Below are 18,986 nucleotides of genomic sequence, written 5' to 3' on the forward strand. Positions count from 1 at the left end.
AAAAAATCACTGGGTTAGGTCCATACGTTTGACAGCAAGGAAAGACTTATTTAATGTACTTGTCTCTTTTGGACTTGGATGTTTCTTTCACCTTTCCTAGTTTTCCATCTGCCTAAATTTGGTTTGGAAATGTTTTATAAGTTGCATGCTTCAATTTAGACATTTTCTATAAGTTTTGAAGACACTGATCCCAATTATTTTATGTTAAATTTTTTTGACTCCATTAAAGTTTTGTATTACATGGTTGGGGACAGAGGATGTTAAGAGGAAGCTTGTTCTAACTTGTTGGGCAACTAGGGAATTTATATTCTGCTCCATGTGCTTTCCTTGTTGAGAATGTAGTTAAACCTTGAGGGGTTGAGTGGAAGAAGTGATAAATAGTTGAAGTCATTTCCTAGTAGATATTAGTTAACTGTATATTTATTCAGTATGGCCTGACTAAATATACAGTGAACTAATATTCTTCAGTATATTTAGTCAGTATGGTCTCCGTGGTAAGCACAAGCATAGAAATGTAGCTTTCGTTAAACTAAAATATGCCTTGTAGAATACCCAAGGATCTTTACAGGATTTCTAAATGGGCATAAGAAGAAACAAATACTGGCACTGGCCTGGAATTTTGTATGTAGCCTTTGTACACAGTTGCATTGCTTCTGCTTTTCTTAGGCAAGAACCTGTGCCTGAATGGATGTCTCTAGTGATTCCTCAGCAATAATTTTGTGTCGTTAGTATGTGTATGTTTTCAGTGTTGTAAAAACCTAAAAAAGATCAAAGGAAAGTTAAGTTGAATTTCTCTTAAATTTTTCATGGCTTGGAGATTTCAGAGGGATTAGAAAATGTGTTTAAGAAAATCTAATCATGTGTTTTAAAAAATCTGCTCATAAAAATTCTAATAACTAAGGTTGTAAATTCTTAGTTCTAGAGAAATTGGGCTGCGCTGTTGAGTAGCTATAGTCTTTTTGTCTACTAATTATGTCAATGAACACCATATTATGATGTCCTTTTAATGAGAAAGCTTGCCCAAATAGAAGCCTTTCCCAGTTTATTTCCTGAAGAATGAGACCCCTAAGCAGGACATTTAGTATGTACTTTATGTGAAATAACATCTTAAAGCTGTTGTTAATTTTACAAGAGACTTGTGGGCCAGGGACCTTTTCTAGGGTTTAGGAAAGTAGATGTGCAAAAAGAGATCCTTTGAATTGGTAGGCAATGCAGATAAACTGTAATTTTATCAAACTGTGGAGGATGTTACAATAATATTGTATGCAGCTTTTTAAAGTGAGAGAGTGAAATTATATAAAATATAATTATTTTTTAAATTTAAACAAAACACTTGATATTCTTTCTGGCAGCAACGAAATGGGGTGGCCTTCCAAGAATTACATTGTTTAAAATTATTGAATCCATGAATTACTGACCTCATGTGAGCATGAGAATTAAGAAATCCTGATGGATATCTTGTTTATTTTGTAAAAAAAAGAAACAAACAAAAAAGCAATATTTGTAATGGTACCTAAAACACTATTAGAATTTTAGAATTGAAAGGAATCTTGAAGATCTAGTTCAATTTCATTTTCTCTAAGAAAGCAGAGACTCTGAGAGGTTAAGTGAATTGTTACGATCTTTGTTAATGTCAAAGATAACATGACAGTCTAGATCTTCCGATTCTAAGTATGTTTCTTTTGTTAAACCAGTATGTTAGCAATAGCATGTTATGTAGTACCTAGTGCATCAGAACTGTTTAAATAACTAAGTAGTAACATTTACTGAGCACTTTCTGTAAGGCATGATGAAAGGAGCTTTGCATGCATTGATTGAATCCACACAATTTAGTGTGAAGTTTGTATATGTTGTTATTCTGTTATTCAGCTTTGTCTCATTGATAAATGTGATATTATTGTTTAAGCAGTTTTGCCTTCCTGATCTTTTAAATCCTGTTAAAGTTAAAATAGCTATTATGTTGGATATAAGATCCAAATCAGTAAATGTGTCAAATTCAGTTATTTTACAGAGGGATTTCATGAATACATTTTTAGTATGTCTGTAATCTCGTGATTGCAATGAATTAAATCTCCTTGAAAAAGTAATTACATTTTGTTTGTAGAGTTCAGATCATTCAGGATCAACAACTCCATCGTCCAGCCAAGAAACATTATCCTTAGCTGCTGGTGCTTCCTCAGAAGGATTGAGGCAGCGCGCCCTTCCACAGGCACACACCAACCCAGCACAGAGTCATCAGTTTCCATATGTAATGCAAGGGTAGGTGCTGTTACCTTACTTGTGGGTCATGACTGGGGTCCCTAAAAATCCATTACTTTTGATTTTTATTGTACCTCTTTGCAATAATTAAAGTGCACTTGAAATTTATTCATGCATCTGCTTTATGGTTTGAGAACTAGAGTGCGGAGTAGAACAGCGCTTTTGAAAGCCGGCTGTGCATCTGGATTGTCTTCAGAGCATACTTTTCAGTCTTTAATGTCCCTGCTAATCACTGGGGATCTTGTAAAGATGAAGATTCTGCTTCAGTAGGTCTGATGGGGCCTGAGATTCCTCATTTCTAACAAATGTGCAGCTGATGCTGATGCTTCTGATGCTTGGACTACACTTTGTGTTTTTTTGGTTTTTTTTTTGTACCGGGAATCGAACTCAGGACCTTGCACTTGCCAGGCAAGCGCTTGTGCCGCTGAGCTATATCCCCGGCCATTGGACCACACTTTGAATAGCAAGCATGTATGTAACTAAAGGCTTTTTCTCCCCGCTGATTCAGTTTCACTAGAGAGCTACTTAGTACAGTCTTCAGGAGAGCTGGTAGGTGAGGGGGCATGTACTTGCAGTCTGTTTTTAAAAAGCTCTGCAGGTATTTCTGATCAACCAGGTTTAACCAGGTGTATTAGTTATACCTGACACTGGCAGCTTAAGGGTTGAGAGGCTTATTGTGGCCCACAGTTTCAGAGGTCTCAGGCCATGCATGGTCAGTTGGCTCCAAGTTAGAAATGGCAAGGTGGAAGGAGGGCCTAGCAAAGGAAAGCCCTTCAGCCCATGGCACCCAAGAAGTAGAAAGAGAAAGCAGGAGTCCTGCATATCCACAGTCCGCAGTGACCACCTTCAAGTGGGCCCTACCTCCAAACAGGAGACTTTGGGGGAACATTTTAGATTACAGTGAAAACACTAAGTAACAACTAAGTTAAAGTAAAACCATGTTGGGTTACAAGGATGTGGCACCATTGCTGTGTATCTGGAATCTCTGTTACACTGAGAGTTTCTGTGGAAGAGGTTGCCTCGGAAGCTTGCTGTGGTTGCCTTCTGCTCAGCGGTTACCTCTGGCCTCTTGAATTAGGCACTGGGAAGTATAGCCAACAGCTGCACCACACCATTCAGACAGTCTGCCCAGTATGGTCTTGATGAATGTGGTTTGGGCCTGACTTGTGTCTGAAAGCAGAGCACCTTGTGGGATATATATTTTTTTTTAGTCTTTGAAATAAAGGAAATAGTTACAGGTAGTGGTACTCGTTCTGCACTGCACGTCTAGCTGGGTGGCTGCATGGGCTGGGGTCCAGGTCTGAGATGGCAACCTGGAGATGAAGGAAGGGCGAAGACCCCACGGGGCTGATGTCCTGCAGGGGCTTGGGAGCAGCTACCAACTGCTGTGCCGAGGAGGAGCGTGTAAGCACTCAGGTACTTTTTACTTAGTATTTTCATCTGAACTCATGTCTTACTATAGGAAACCAAAGCTGAATATATAGAAGAATATCTTGACTGTGACGCCTTTCCTACCAAAATAAGTGTTTAGATGATGCTGGCTGTAGGTTTCATAAAGCATCTATGAAACAATTTAGTTATTTGTAAGAAAGCAATGTTTTCAGAGTTTACATTACAGAACAGAAGCTTAAAATACTTTGTCTTGTGAATTTGATCATTTCCTTTCTTTCTTGGAGAGCAGGCAGTGGAGTGATTTCAGTTATTTTATTTGGGGTAGTGGTGGAGGTGGGAGTATTACAGATAAGCCTAGGAAGATGTGTACATGGTGGGTGTCTCTGGATGAGAAGATTTTCAGATCTATCTCATACAGTGATTGCATTTGTAATAAAAAATACATCTTGTAAGATTTTAGGTCTTCAGAATAAGACTATAAGTATTGTAAGAAACTTAAATTGCTGAGGAAATCAATAAACATGAGAGAAAGACATTCAGCTCTTAGAAGAATATCAGATGGATTAGAAAAACCTGAAATAATGTTTTTTGCCAACAGCAAGTGTTAAAATGATGAGCAACAAAAGTCATGAAAGACATTTGAGGTTCATGTAGGGGCCCTCACTGGATGAGTAGTATTTGGTGTCTGATGAGGGTGACAGTGTCGCTTAGTGATCACACAGATCCTGGAGCCAGCCTGCCTGGGTCCTCGCTTGGGCAAGTCTCTTTCTGACTACTTCAGTTTGCTCATTATCTGGGGGATAGTAGTACTTGTCTTACAGGATTTCAGTGTGGATGGAAAGAATGTATGTAGAGTGTCGCATAGCGGTGTGGCAGTCATTACTTATACATTCATTCATTCTTCTAAGTGAACGTTGTATCTTCACTCTGCAAACACTGTGTAGGCATTTAGGTGCTTTGTACACTGAGATGTTCAAAGGAATGAATGCCAGTATGAGGGGTTGGAAAATAAGATAGTTTTGGAGAGTGTGCTTTTTATGATTTACAAAGTAGTTGGTGAGAAATTTTTAATAAATAGGCTGTTTAGTTTAACAGTGAATATGTTGTAATTTAATCTCACTTGTCACTTGTACTAGTGAAGCCTTTCTGTCTGTCTTTAGGTAGATTTTACTTAACATAGTCCTAGCCATAAAGGCGCCTGAGCAGTAATTTAGCAACCTTGAAACATTCACCATCAAAATAAAAGCGCTGTTCTCCCTTTTCAAACTTTAGTACAGCTTATACTTTACCAGTTTGTGTAGGGAAACACAAGCAGAGCACAGCACAGCAGGACATGCACTGCGCGTCACCTTACTAGCTGTGCACTTTCAGAGTAACACTTACAAATTCTGTTTTTGGACTTATTCTGTTTGCCATCACATTCATTTATCTTAACTCCAAAAGTTGCTGCCTAATTTATGAAATATCCTTTTTTTTTTTTTTTTTTTTTTGGTACTGGGAATTGAACCCAGGGCCTCACACTTGCCAGGCAGGCTCTGTGCCACTGAGCTACACATCCCCAGCCCCTCTAGTGTTATATATTCAGTTTTTCTCCTTGAAAGTGTCAGCGTTGTTTTATAATAAATCTGAAAACTACATATTGCACCCTCCTATCATGTCTGACTTTTTGAAGTAAATATTACAGCCCACCAACTTAGAAAGAACTCTTACTTTATTTTCCTTTGACAGTCCTGGGGATTAAACGCAGGACTCAGGTACTCACATGCTAGACAAGTGTTCCCCCACTCAGCTACATCTCTTTTTATTTACTTGACCCTTTTTAATTAATTTTATTTACTTTTCTTTTTTTTATTAAACAGGGTTTTGCAAAATTGCCTAGGCTAGCCTCAGTCTCAGAATCCTCCTGCCTCATCCTCTCACCTTACCCTGAGTAGCTGGGGTTATAGGCCTGTGCCACCATATCCAACTTTACTGACATTTTCGTAAATGCTCCAGGACTCAGGCAGCTTGTAATGTCAGCTGTAGGGAGGAGGACATGAAACCTGAGAAATATGTGCCTGACAAATATGTGCCTGACCTGTGAAAACACCCAGAACTGACACACTTGGTTTTTGCTCCTTTTCACCACAGCCAGCTGGCTGCAAGTGGGCTGGGAAATGTAGTCACCAGATCCTTGTTGCTGGGAGATGTGGGCCTTCTCAGGCAGAGAGGCAGTGAGGAGCAGAGACGTCTCAGATACTTTGCTATGTATGCCTTTTCAATAGAAACGTTCTTTTAATTCTGTGTTATAAGCCCCCTTTAAAAAAAAAAAAAACATAACTTGGACATATTTTCAGATCAAATATAAATCCACAGCATTTAAACTTTGTACTTTTTTCTTTGTCCACTTTTATTGCTAGTGTATTAGGAGGCTTTGCTGTGTAATGACTTCACGATCTCCACGACCTCCGACAGCGCACTGTACTTTCCTTGCTTGCCATCCTGTCAGCCAGCCACCCAGGACAGCTGTACTTTAGGCTGTAGACCAGGTCAGGACTGCTTCCTGTTTCTCCTCTGAGGATCAGAGAGAGGCCATGTTCTTCTTGTGGTAAATGGCAGAAACACAAGGGGGCAGGCTAACCCTGAGCACTTTCAAGCCTTGTGTGTGTCCCATTTACTGACAGTCTTTGGCCAAGCCAAGTCCTGCAGTCACAGCTGCATTGGGGCGGGAGATACTGCAAATGTACGTGCAGGCCTGTGCTAGAAAATGCTGAACAGCTGGCTTTTCTAGGGGGAAGATAAAGGCTTGGAGTCGTTGATTTCTGTGGTATAAATGTTCCCACCGTGGCCAATTTCAAGATGCCAAGATTGGCTCCCACAAGTCTTGAGCTGGTGGCAGTCTGTGTGCGCCAGTGCCTGCTGGCTTTGCTACCAGGTGGCAGGAAGGTGTGCGGTGTGTGGTCCTGTGGTAGAGGAGTAACAGTCTTCCACCCTAAACCTTTGGGTGATTTTTTTCCCCATCTAACCTTACTGTAATCAACGTTGTCGCATATGTTTACCTTTTAGCAGTTATTGTCTTAGGACAGACGATGGAAAAACAGTTCCCAAGTCAAAGAGTACATACAATTTTTTGAGGCACTTAAGACTTGTAAAATTACAGTAAAGAACGGTAGTAACAGCTTACTCTGCTAGTAGTCACTGCTAAAGGACTTGTATTTGTATGCATACTTCACTTGCCAGTGTGAGAAATCAGATCGTCCTTGTTCCAGTCGGAAACATGATAAAGGGGCATTTTTTTTGTTTTGTGAATTACATATTTGTTATTATGTTAGTTTATTTAAAGGTTTGTGAGTTCTTTATTTAAAAGCACAGAGTCTGGTCAGAGGCAGGAAAATAAGCAGGCCGTTTCCTGTTTTAGCTGTTTCCTAAGAGAGAACATACAGGCATGGTGCCTTTTGTAACATGAGCAGAAGAGTTCACAAGGATTTCTTCACTCTGTCTCTCAGCTGTCCAGCTGCCCTCCTCAGAGGCAGTCATTTTTAGCTGTTTCCCCAGTGGTATTCTGAGGACAAAATGTACCTGCACATGTGTGTGGGAGTGTTGTATGTATTTGTATTTTAACACAAACAATAGCATAGTTTTAGGCATAGTAGATTGTATCTTATGTTTTCAGTAACCAGACAGATTGTCCTATGTTAATACAAAAGAGCAGACCCCTCCTGCGTCAGTTTCCGAGTACCCCCTATGTAAGTTACATACTTGATGGACTAGTGTAGTGCTGTATATTACAGTTAAGCAGTCAGGATTTTTATTTAGTACTTTTTTAAATGTAAAGACTTTATGATACTTTTTAAACATCCGTGAAGAACATAAAATGTAAATGTCAGTATATCTAACACCCAGCGTCAACAACTATTAATAGCCTACCATTTTTAATCTATTTTCTCTTCATCTCTTGTATTTCTTGGGCTGCAGTTAAACCTAAACATTTTCTTTTATCTGTAAAACAGATGTCAGGTACAGACTTTAAAATACCTTAATCATAATAAGATTAGAACAACAAAATTAAAAATTCTTTATAGTTGTCTAATACCAGCTTTGTGTTTGTGTTTAGTTTTCCCAGACTGTCAGAAATGTCTTCTCTTTTTTGTACTGGGGATGGAATGCAAGAACTTCACACTAAGCTGTGTTGTCAAGCTTTTTACTGTGAGACAGGGCGTGGCTAAGTAGCTAAATTGCCCTCACTAGGCTCAAACTTGAGATCCTCCCTCAGCATGCCGGAGAGCTGGGATTTCCGGTGTGCCCCATCATACTCAGTGCACTGTCTTTTAATTGTTTTGGTTAAGTCAGTGTTCAGAGATTGATACTATATTTGGTTGATGTTTACTAAAGCTCTTCCAGGCTAATTTCCTTCTCTTTTACTTCATGTACTTTTTATTTGTTGTTTTATGTTGTTTCCCTCACTGCTCTGGGTTCGGCTGTGTCCTCGTGAAGTCCTTTAGCATTCTTGGTCCCCTTATGTCCTGTGTACCGGTAGTTTGATCTAGGATGTCATTAAATTCAGCTACAGTTCAGCTTGTTCTTTTTCCATAAAGAATTGTCCACAGGTAGTCTGTCCTTGCTGCACATCAGAGGCATGTGAAGTGTGGCGGTGTCACCTCTGGTCATGTTAGGACATTCACTGTGTCCAGGTGTCACCAGGCTGGTCCAGGGTCATAAAGCGTTTGGTCATCCTTCCAGTAGTCTTCGGCGACCACTGAGCAGATCCACTGTTTCATCAGTTGTTGCAGTGTACTAGTTTCCTTCATCTTATCGTTCCACCTCCTGTTTATTAGCTATGCTTCCTGATGAGGAATTTTTTCTCATCATTTTGTTATTCTAAAAATACTCAAGGAAAGCCTGGGAAATTCAGTCTTTACCTTTATCAGTTTTCAGAGTCATAAATCAGCCCTTTGGTAACCTCCAAAGATGACGAATGAGTTTTCTTGTTTTGCTTTTTGAAAGTATGTGTGTGAACATCCAGTTTCTACTGTATTTGTGCTTCAGGCTACAGATTAGCTGCTGCATGAATGTAGTCATTCTCGGTGATACTCATTATTTTCCTGTCTCTGGCTTGTGGGAGAATCATTAGTTTGTCCAGCAGGGTTCTTTTGACACAATTTTAGTTAACTTTGTTAACATCTTAGACTCATACGTGACAGATTGTCCCAGACTCATGTAGACTCTGTTCCTGGGGAACCTTCATGGGAAATAGCATTTGAAGACCATGATGCTGACCATGCATGGTGGCACATGCATGTAAGTAATCCTAGCAGTCTAGAGGCTGAGGCAGCATTGTGAGTTCAAGGCTAATCTGAATTACAGAGCAAGATTGTATCTGAAAACAGACAAGCAAGCAAGCAAACAGTAAGGCAAAAATCCCCATAAAAACAGAATGGTCTGGGCCCAGGAAGCTCTCATTGCTACCCAGTTGTCAGAGATAAATACTACTGGTCTTTTAGAAAAAGGGAAGAATCGTGAGTTTATATTGATATTTCAAATTCAGGTTAAAGATTGAAGGGTTTATAGCCTCTCATTTGATTTGTGTATTTGTATGTCTTTTAGGCTGAAAATCTTGGTTCCTAATGAATTACTTTAATTATGTATTACTCTATATCTATATGTTAAATTTTCAAATAATTTCAGAAAAGTACTATTTGCATTCTTACAAGCTCATTGAATATGTTTCAAAATTTTGTGGTTCTTTTTTGTCTTTAGGATTTATCCTAGTAGGAATGTGTAGTTAAAAATACTGTGTTTGGAGTTTGGTAGAATAATTCTATATGTGGCTGTGCTCTCAAACTTGATACAGAAGTTTCTTTGTTTCAATTTTTTTCCTTTTTTTTAGCTTGCTATTTTCTTCCACCACCTCCTTTTTCTTTCTCCCTCCCGATCTTTTTTTCTGACACTAAGGATGGAACCCAGGGTTTTACACAGGCTAGGCAAGTGGCCCACTACTGAGTTACTTCCTCAGTCCTTCGTAAAGAAAGAAAAGTTTTTTTTGGTGATGGAGTCTCACTGTGCTGCCCAGACTGGTCTCAAATATGTGATCCTGCTGCCTCAGCCCTCTCAGCAGCTGGGACTATAGGCGTGTATCACCATGCTTACTTTTTTTTTTTTTTTATTTAGCTTTTTTCTTAATTGCAGAAGACATTGTTATAGTTCCAGTGTCAAAACTTGTGTTCAGATGCCCATTTTCATTATACTCCTTTCCCAGTTTTCTCACTGACTAGAATATTTCGTTGTTAGTGTTTTATTATGTTAATTATTTTTTAGTTTTATCTTTTCATTGTTTCTTTGTGGAAAATGAAAGTATATGTTTGTGTACATATGGACATTTACATATATATGCACACAAACATGTAAATATATCCTCATTGTTACATAAAAGGTAGCATGTTATTCCTATTTTTTGCATATTGCTTTTTAACAAAATATCACTTAAATATTCAGGATGTCACTCCGAAAAAGTAGAGAGTGTCATTTTTTTATAGCTGCATGCTAATTCACTGGGTATATAAACTATATCATCTAATCTCCTGTTGGCAAATATTTGAATTATTTCCTATCCTTATCATAATTAGTGCCAGGATGAATAGCTTTGTGTGTACACCCTTTCATGTTTTTATCACATTTTTACTATTTTATATTCAAGACAGATTGCTGGAAGAAGGGATGGGTCAGAGTAGATAGGTTAGAGAGCATATTCCTTCAGAGAGGAATTAAAAACAGGCAGGTTCAACATGGGGTGAGTGCAGTGATAAGGTTCTAAGTGTTTTTAATTAATGATCTATTGTATCTGGCCCTAGTTCTCTCTGTAATAGGAGGAACGGGGTCGGGGGAGTACGTTTCCTGAGCGATTCTTTAGAGGGATAATTGCACACAAAGGGCAGAGATGTGAAGAGTTTTCCATGTTTCATATACCTGTAAGCTAATTCCAGAAGCAAAATTACTTGGGCAGTTAACTGGGCAGAAGAGAATGTTGTCTAAAGGTCCTTATTGTGTAAAATTGTTGTTTAAAGGCTTATTCTAGTTTTTACTGCCACTAGCAGTGAAAGACTTAGATTTTACTTGTACCCTTTGCCAATATTGTATTTTTATTTAGTCTTTTATAATTTGGTAAAGGATAAAAAGCTGTCTTTGCTGTAATTTGCATTTGGTGTCCTAATTGTTGTTTCTGTTTTATGAGCTCTTTATATACAAAAGGTATTAATGTCTGTTGCAGTTTTTTCTGAGCACTGTCTCTAAGTTTTGTAACTCTGATTGCTTTTTTTTTTTTTATGTTAGGGATGGAACCCAGGGCCTTGCCATGGTAGCCAAGTGTTCCACCACCGAGCCACACTCCCAGCCTCTTGTCTCTAAGTTTTGATATCAAATATGTTGATTGCATTTTTCTGCTTTTTTCTATTGTTTAAAAGTTAGGAAAGTCCTTCTCCCTCCCAAATCTCTTGGTGAGCTCTCACTTTCCAAGCACTTCTAAATTACCACCAAGTGTGTATGTGACTGATTTTCAAGGCATAAAATTGCAGTTCATGAATTTATTCACCCAGTCGACCAAACTAGTATTATCCTAAGTAAAATTTAAGTAATAAGAAGAAAAGGAGAGTTACTAGCAAATGCATAAATTCTGCAATTACTTGTGTATCGATAACCTGTAGTTGGGCTGATGTCCGTGAGTCCTCCAGATCTTGCCATGGTACCCTCTGGATTCGTGTTCTGAGTAAGGGGCTAGGAGGGAAAAAAAAAGCCAGCTAACAGTTTCTGAACCCAGAGTAACAACCCCCCAAGGAAGAGTCTGTCATTAGCCCCATTTTAGAGATGGGGAAATGGAGGCATTAGGAATACAATGTGATCTTCCACAAGTTTTACTGAATTAATAGAATTTCAGCCTACTTTAAAAATATATGTGTAAAAACATTTTGCTATTTATGTAGTTGCTGTAATTTTTTAAATTTTATGACTAATGCCTATATTTTTAATGGTATTTTATTACTAATACTATATAAAATAATATTGGCTAGTTCTGTTCCTTAGAACATTTTATCATGAGGTTTATGTTAGCGCTTTGGTTCACAAAAATTTATTTAAAATGAAAGCAGTTTTGGCTTTTTGTGCTGACATGAGAAGATAACAAATGTTTGAGCTTGTCACACGTTTTGTGGGTGACTTGGACTCAGGGTCAACTTATATAAGATGTGTTTTATTTTTTAAAAATTGAATATTTTTCTTTCCTGTGAGATTTAAAAACATTTTGTGAACGACTGAGTTTTACTTCAGTAATAAAAAGCTGGATATATGCTTGCAACTTCTGAAGCGTTACCGGACCTCATTTCCTTCCTTCTCCTCCGCAGGAACGTGGAGCAGCAGTCCCCCGGGCAGGCCGCGGCGCCCGTGCCCGCGTACCCAGCGCTCAGCCCGCTGCAGATGCTGTGGTGGCAGCAGGTGTACGCCCACCAGTATTACCTGCAATAGTGAGTGCTGCTCCACCTGGGCTCCGCTTCCTCTGCTGGGATTGAGTTTATTTTCAGTTTCAGCTCAAATAACTTGATTTGGGATTTCATTGGCGAATATATTTAATTAGTTACTTAAAATTATTATGAGAAAGAATTCTCAAACATCTCAGCAGCTAACACAATTTTAAATTACTGGGCTGAAGGAGAAGGGGCTCGCCTCTGTTCATGTCGGTTAGACCTGCTCCTTGCTCCTCCCTTGCATCCCCCGTGACATTCGCGGCATTCAGATGCTTTCTTTAATAATTACATTTTATAAGCTGAAGGGAAGATGGAGTGTTCCACTAGAGGGCAGCACACCTGCGGCAGGGAGATAGAAGTCAGGCAGGGAGTAGGCAGGGTGGCGTCAGGCGGCCGTACCTTGTGTAGGGCAGGGGTGCAGCGTGCTTCCTGCATCAGCCTCAGTGCTGAGTGGACCACCCAGCCCTGGCTTCCGTTCTTGAATGTCTCCCTCATGTCTGTGGTTCTGTTTCCTGCTCCTTTTCCCCTCGTGAGGCTTTTTCGTCTTTTGGTAGCCATTTTCCCTACTCTTGAATAATTAGCCTTCCTCACACAGTGTGACAGAAGTTTGTGTGCTCACTGTGTGCCTGTGGCATGCGGGGTCAGCAGGGGAGAAGACAGGACTCAGTCCTGGGCCAGGCCGCCTGGGTTTCTGACTTCCATGGCCTTAGTTGCTGCTCCATGTGGATCCCTCCTGGTCTTTACCTCCTGAGCTTCATCCTGTGTCCCTGCTTTGTTGGTGGAAGTTTCCCTAGGGAAGTTAGCGGTTACCCCAAATTCAGTGTGTGTGAAACTGGGCTCTGTCACTCTCCGAAGCACTGTCTCTGTTCTTAGTTCTCATGCAAGCTTGACCTTAAGTAGCCTTGACCTTAAATGGCTTCTGGCCTCACTCTCAGGGCCCAGTAACTCCTCAAGATGAGATGTGGAGCTTCTGTCCTTCCTCTGAATTCTACTTCCAGAATTTTACCTATATTGTTTCTCATTTTGAATCTACTTTAATAGCTCTTTCTCCTTGTAGGCTCTTTACAGTATTTCTCACCCCACTGCCAGGTTAGCTCTCCTAACACATAGTAGGATATCTGCTGGCTCCCTTGCCCACAGTGTGAGGTCTGTGTCCTTAGCGTTCTGCAGTCCTTCCCCATGAGTGTAACCTGTTATGACCCTCATAGCCTAATGCTGTCTCTTACAGACCCTTGACTCCAGATAGGCTGTTTGTACCTTACAGGTTGCCCTGCTAACAGCCACCATTTGTGTGACTACTTAGTGCTCAGTACCGCGAGGGTGCTGTACACCCTTCGTGTCATTTGTAAACCTTATGAGAACTACATGAGATAAGTGACGCTTATTGTAGCTTGCCCCTGAATCGTATACTCTTATGTACATCATTCAACCTCTGAGCCTCATCTTTAAAATATTAACTCATCTGTGTGTCAGAATATCCATGCAGTAGGAAGTTTAGGAAACCAAAAGTGCCAATAGGGGTACAAGATATTAACACACTGGCCTAAATAGGCATTTGTAGCCTGAGAAACACTTATTTAATTTTTATTTGCTATCTTGATTATCAGTCATTTATTGTAGACAAACATAAACATTTAAAAAAATAGAAGAGTACAAAAAAGATCCCTGTGCTCCCATCACCTAGCTGCAGCATTTATGAGATCATGTCCCTCTCATTCTACAGCTTTCCCCTTTCTGCTGGATGATTCAGAAGTGAATCTTATATTATCTGTGTTATCATCCTACTGGGGAACCTGTTTCCGGAAAATTCATTCTGACTTTTAAGAGATGACATTACAAACACACTTTAGGACCACAGTTCCTCTAGATTTGGCAAGAACCAGTGATTCCTGGATAGAGCTCACAAAAATCAGGATTAGGGTTGAAGGGTTGTTGTCTCAGATGTGTTTAGTATTTTCAAATACTAGCACAAATCATTTATCACTAATACTAGATACAGTGGATAATTATTAATACATTTTTTAATACAAATCTTTCAAAACATTTGGGTCTGAGGAAGAGTTGGTGGGCTGGAAGATATTCACCCTATGTAGAATAACAAAAGGGGGGGTCAGCGGTGGAAGATCTAGACACACTCGCCACGTGCTTCTGTGGAGTGTAAGAGAGGGCAGAGTGGCGACCCAGCTGTTCCTGTCTCGCCCACCTCCCTCACTGGCCTAGCTCACCCCGCTGAGAGCGCTTTCTCCCGAGCTACACATTGCCAGACTGGGCTCTGCCCTTCCACTGGAATTTGTGCATGCCTAAGAAACATGGTGTGGGAGTTTTGACTTTTCACTTTAGGTGCATGAAAAATACCTGACTCCCTAGGAAGTGTTAACAAATCCTTTATATGATAAAGTTTTTTTCTTCTTTGGTGACAATTTCAGTCAAGCTGCAGTCTCAGCACAGGCGACGTTGGGTGCCAGCGCAGTCCAGCCTCCCGCATCCCAGCCTTTAAATCTGGCCCGTGTTCCCGGAGAGGAGCCCCCACCAGCCCCAAACCTGGAAAACCGAGCCGTGAATGAGAATGTTCCCATGAACGCCCAGGGGGGTCCCGCGCTCAATGAGGACGACGTCAACCGTGACTGGCTGGACTGGGTGTACACGTTCTCCCGGGCCGCCATCCTCCTCAGCATCGTGTACTTCTACTCCTCCTTCAGCCGTTTTGTCATGGTGATGGGAGCCATGCTGCTGGTGTATCTGTGAGTGAGGTTTGCTTACTTCCTGTGGTCGCCTTTATGACTCTGAGAAGGTCACGCACAGGGTCTGGTGCGCTGTGAGTGCTGAGGGAAGGATCTGATTCTAGAAGCAGTGCAGGCTGTGTTGAAAAAGAGTTTGTCAGAATTGTTCAGAGGCAGGGTTTTTGTTTAGTGTGTTTTATAAAAACGATTAATTCAATGAGACATGTTTTTTCAGTTATTTAGAACTTGAAGAAATATTCAGTGTACTCCTGCATAAGAATGTCCTTTTTAATGATAGTTGCTGTTAGTAATTAGGTCATACAGATACAAGTTGTACTTTTTTCATAAGACAGATTCTTGTCTTGCCTTACCTTCTTTCCAAGGACAGAAGTGGTCTAATGATGTTTTTGTTAAAAAAAAAAAAAATCTTGTGACTCCTGATGTCTTAATAGCTAACATAGAGCCGGTTAAGTCCATTGTAGACTTGTAGATTTGCATTGGCTTTTGTTTTCCTGTCATTGCTTTGAGGAAGGTGGTTTGTTTTTCTCTTATAGGACACTAATGTTTTATAGCGCTAAAATGAAAAAGTCACAACTTGTCTTCTTTTCCTGAACAGACATCAAGCTGGATGGTTTCCCTTTAGGCAAGAAGGAGATCAGCAGCGGGCTCCCAACAACAACATAGAAATTAACCACGACGGGCAACATGCAAACAATGTAGAACTTGAAGAAATGGTATGTTACTGAAGGTTTTGTAGACGTCAAAAAATAAAGAGTTTTCCTTAGCACTGTACGGGACTAGCAAGATGAAAAGAGTGTTGGATGTTGTCAGTTGTGTTGGCTTCCACTGGGAGAACTTAGACTATAGTACTGGATAATATTTAATTAAGTGGAGAAGGATTAACATTCTTTATTAAAACAACCCAGAAAGAAAGTTATGCACACGGTTTTTATTGTATTAGATTAGCAGTTTCCACATTTAAAAGGGAATGTCCAGTTTTGGATTTCACAAAGGTTTGTAGTGACCATACATCTGTCACTCACTAGATGCTCTATTCCTACTTTTCGCAAAGAAGAACTTAGCTGTCTCCTTGTCCGCTGTGGATTGACGTTGGTGGTGCAGCGCGCTCAGGAGTATGTTTCTTGTTTTGTTTGAAAGGAACGCATTATGGACGATGGGCTCGAAGATGAGAGTGGAGAAGACGCAGGGGAAGACACCAGCATGGTCCAAAGGCCTGGACTGATGGCTTCGGCTTGGTCTTTTGTCAGCACCTTCTTCACTTCTCTAATACCAGAGGGACCTCCCCCGGTTGCCAATTAGACCTAGAAACTGTGCCAGCTGTAAAGAGGCTCTGATTTTTAGGAAAGTGGTTTAAATAACAGTGCAATTTCAAAAAAAATTTATAACTTTCTTTTGATCATGATGTACAGAGGTGTCCTATTCTTTAAGCTTCTCATGCATATGAGTGTTTTAAGCACAAATGGACTACTAAATGTGTGATTTTTTTTTTTTTTTTTTAGGATCCTAACAGAACATAGCATAACGGCATTTGTCTTCCAGGTTGTATTCATTTCAGTTACGTAAAGGATACCAAGACAGACCTATCTGTGCGTGTCTTATTTCTTTAAAGAGCTGCTTCACCTATAAATGTCTATAGCTAGTAGCCCAGCCCTTTAATGTGTAATTTGAATAAATATATCTATTTTCTGTGAATTATCCTGAAAGTTTTAAACAGAATGACCTCATAGTTTTTAATAAAGAATATTATTTACCTAAAATGTGCTAGTAGCATCTTGCCCAGCCATAAAGCAATAAACTTCTCAATAATCTTAATTTTGACAATTTAATAAATGGTGGATACTTTCCATTTTAAGGGCATGTATCGCATCAGTTGGAATTAATATCTTAACAGGAAAAAAGGCAGCTCTTCGGTGGAGATAACATGACACAAAATGTTTGATATAGGCAGTACTTTTATAAAATATGCTGGAAATTGCTCCCTGTAATTTTTTAAATAAAAAATCAGTTATGAATTATGGTAAACAGTCTTACGGGATATTTGCTCAAACTCTTTAATAATGGTACCTATTTACATGCAAAAATCTATGTAAATTTCAGTCTTTTTTTTTTTCCTTTTTGAGATAGGTTCTCAGCTGTGTAGTTCAGATTGGCCTTAGATTCACTGTGTAGCCCAGGCTGGCTTCGAACTCGAGGTGAACTTCTTGCCTCAGCCTCCTGAGTGCTGGGATTATAGGCGTGCACCACTATGTTTGGCCTCATGTTTGGCAGTCATTGTTTAGAAGGTTGCTGGTCTTCAAGGTCATTTTCACCTCCTTCCCTCCCTGGTGGTATCCCTTAGTTCATAGGAATCTCCACATCAGAGTTTTAGGGTGAAAACTCTGGATCCTGGCAGGCCGGGGTGATGGTAGTGGTTGGTAGTGGTATCCAAAAGACCAGGTTGGGCCACCTGCTCCAAAACTCCGGTCAGGGCTGGAGCGCAGGCAGGGAGCTTTAATCAGTATGGCCACACTAGGAAGAATAGTTAAAGGGTGGTTTTTTTTGTTTTGTTTTGTTTTTTTCCTTTTTTCTTTTTGAGACAGAGTCTCGCTATGCAGTCCAGGCAGGCCTTGAACTTACTTATGTAGCCTAGGCTGGTCTCAAACTCATAACGATCCTCCTGCATCAGCCTCCCGAGTGCTGGGATTGCCCAGCTTTTTCTTTTTTTTTTTTGTTTGTTTTTTTCAGTTAAAGGGGTTTGAGACTTGTTTTGGAGGAGATGCAGAAGTTTTGGTTTTATAGGAAAGCCGAAGAAAAGCAAAGGCAGGGGTTTGCACTGTTCATCAAGTTGCGTAACTGAGAACTAGTTCTGTGAGGCTTTGTGACAGCCATCATTGTTTGAGGGGGACAGTTTGTTTCCCATCATGGGTAATTGTTCTGCCTTAAGGGAGGTCAGCCTTAATTTCTACTGTGAGAGAGTTGCTTCTGCAGGGCTTCTCCCTTCTGGGGCTCCCTGTTGCTTAGAGTAGTTTTGGTCTGTAGTAAAGGTATCTGTGATCAACCTGCCATTCCTGGAATGAAAGGGGTCTAGGAGAGCTGCTCATAAGGGAAAGTTAGAGACACAAGGAGCCTGAGAATAGTGCAGCGTGGTGAGGGCAGTGACGGCCTCCTTCAGTCTGCTGCCTTGGTAGTCTATTAAAAAACCCTGGGAAAAGCCAGTCCATATTTCAGAGGAAACAAGATTCTTAAAGGGTAGCAAACTAAATAGAACAAAGTTGGATGGTGGGGCTTTATGTCACATGAAATGCATTATAAAATTATTAATGGGCTGGCATAGGATATGTGATTAGGTAACAGAACAGTAGAGGATGAAGAAAACATTCATGAGTTTTTCTCGGAGTTGTTTACTTAGAATGATAAAGGTGACATTTTGGCATCACTGGCTAACCCTTTGGAGAGAAAAATTAGATTTCTACTTTCATGTGTCTGTCAAGACATCATGTCTGAGCAATCAAACCATAGAAATACAAATAGACAATATAGATGAGGACTTGTATAATATTGGATGAGACTCTACTTTTATGGCACAATCCCCAAAAGAAAAGATTGCTACATGTTTAATATTTTGACATTTATAATTTAAAGGCAAACAGGAAAAAGACAAAAGATAATAATGAAGTCCTACATTCAGTCCAGTGGAAAAAACTGGGGTCCAGTATAAAAAGGAAGAAAACACTTTAATAAGAAATGGGAAATAAAATGGGGAGAAAAGAAGTTCCATAGTATGTAGAAGTTAAAATTAGGAAATTGGTGAAGTGATACTCATTGTTGTTGTAGCTACAGGGGGATGTAAAATAATACACAGTCTTTGCAGCAAGTACAGAATCATTCTGTGTCACCCTGTGGTCCTCAGATCAAAGACTGATTAACATGGTTCACAAAGTCCGGGAAGGCCTGGCCCTTGTCTCTGGTAGCTCTGAGCAATCTCTCTTGCCCTCTGATTAGCGAGGCTGATCTTCCAGTTCCAGCAATCCTTCCAGCATAAGGGTCCATCCGCCTGTCCATCCATCCATCCATCCATCCATCCGTCCATCCATCCATCCCTATCTATCTGTCTATATCTATCTTA

At 40.1% G+C, this 18,986-nt stretch overlaps 1 protein-coding gene across 1 annotated transcript in view; it reads left to right on the top strand.

Annotated features, from left to right (window-relative positions):
• Herpud2 (HERPUD family member 2) overlaps positions 1 to 16,733 on the top strand; it is a gene marked incomplete at its 5' end in the record, with an annotated part of 34,218 nt that extends 17,485 nt beyond the window's left edge. The window contains 5 exon segments of the mRNA XM_005397772.2: positions 2,105 to 2,259; positions 12,021 to 12,140; positions 14,567 to 14,881; positions 15,477 to 15,594; positions 16,019 to 16,733. Of these exon segments, the coding sequence (XP_005397829.1) occupies positions 2,105 to 2,259; positions 12,021 to 12,140; positions 14,567 to 14,881; positions 15,477 to 15,594; positions 16,019 to 16,180 (870 nt within the window). The 3' untranslated portion in view covers positions 16,181 to 16,733.
• Between the last annotated feature and the right edge of the window lie 2,253 nt (positions 16,734 to 18,986).

The sequence above is a fragment of the Chinchilla lanigera genome, unplaced genomic scaffold, assembly GCF_000276665.1.
Source record: "Chinchilla lanigera isolate Chin_1 unplaced genomic scaffold, ChiLan1.0 scaffold00059, whole genome shotgun sequence".
NCBI lineage: Eukaryota > Metazoa > Chordata > Mammalia > Rodentia > Chinchillidae > Chinchilla > Chinchilla lanigera.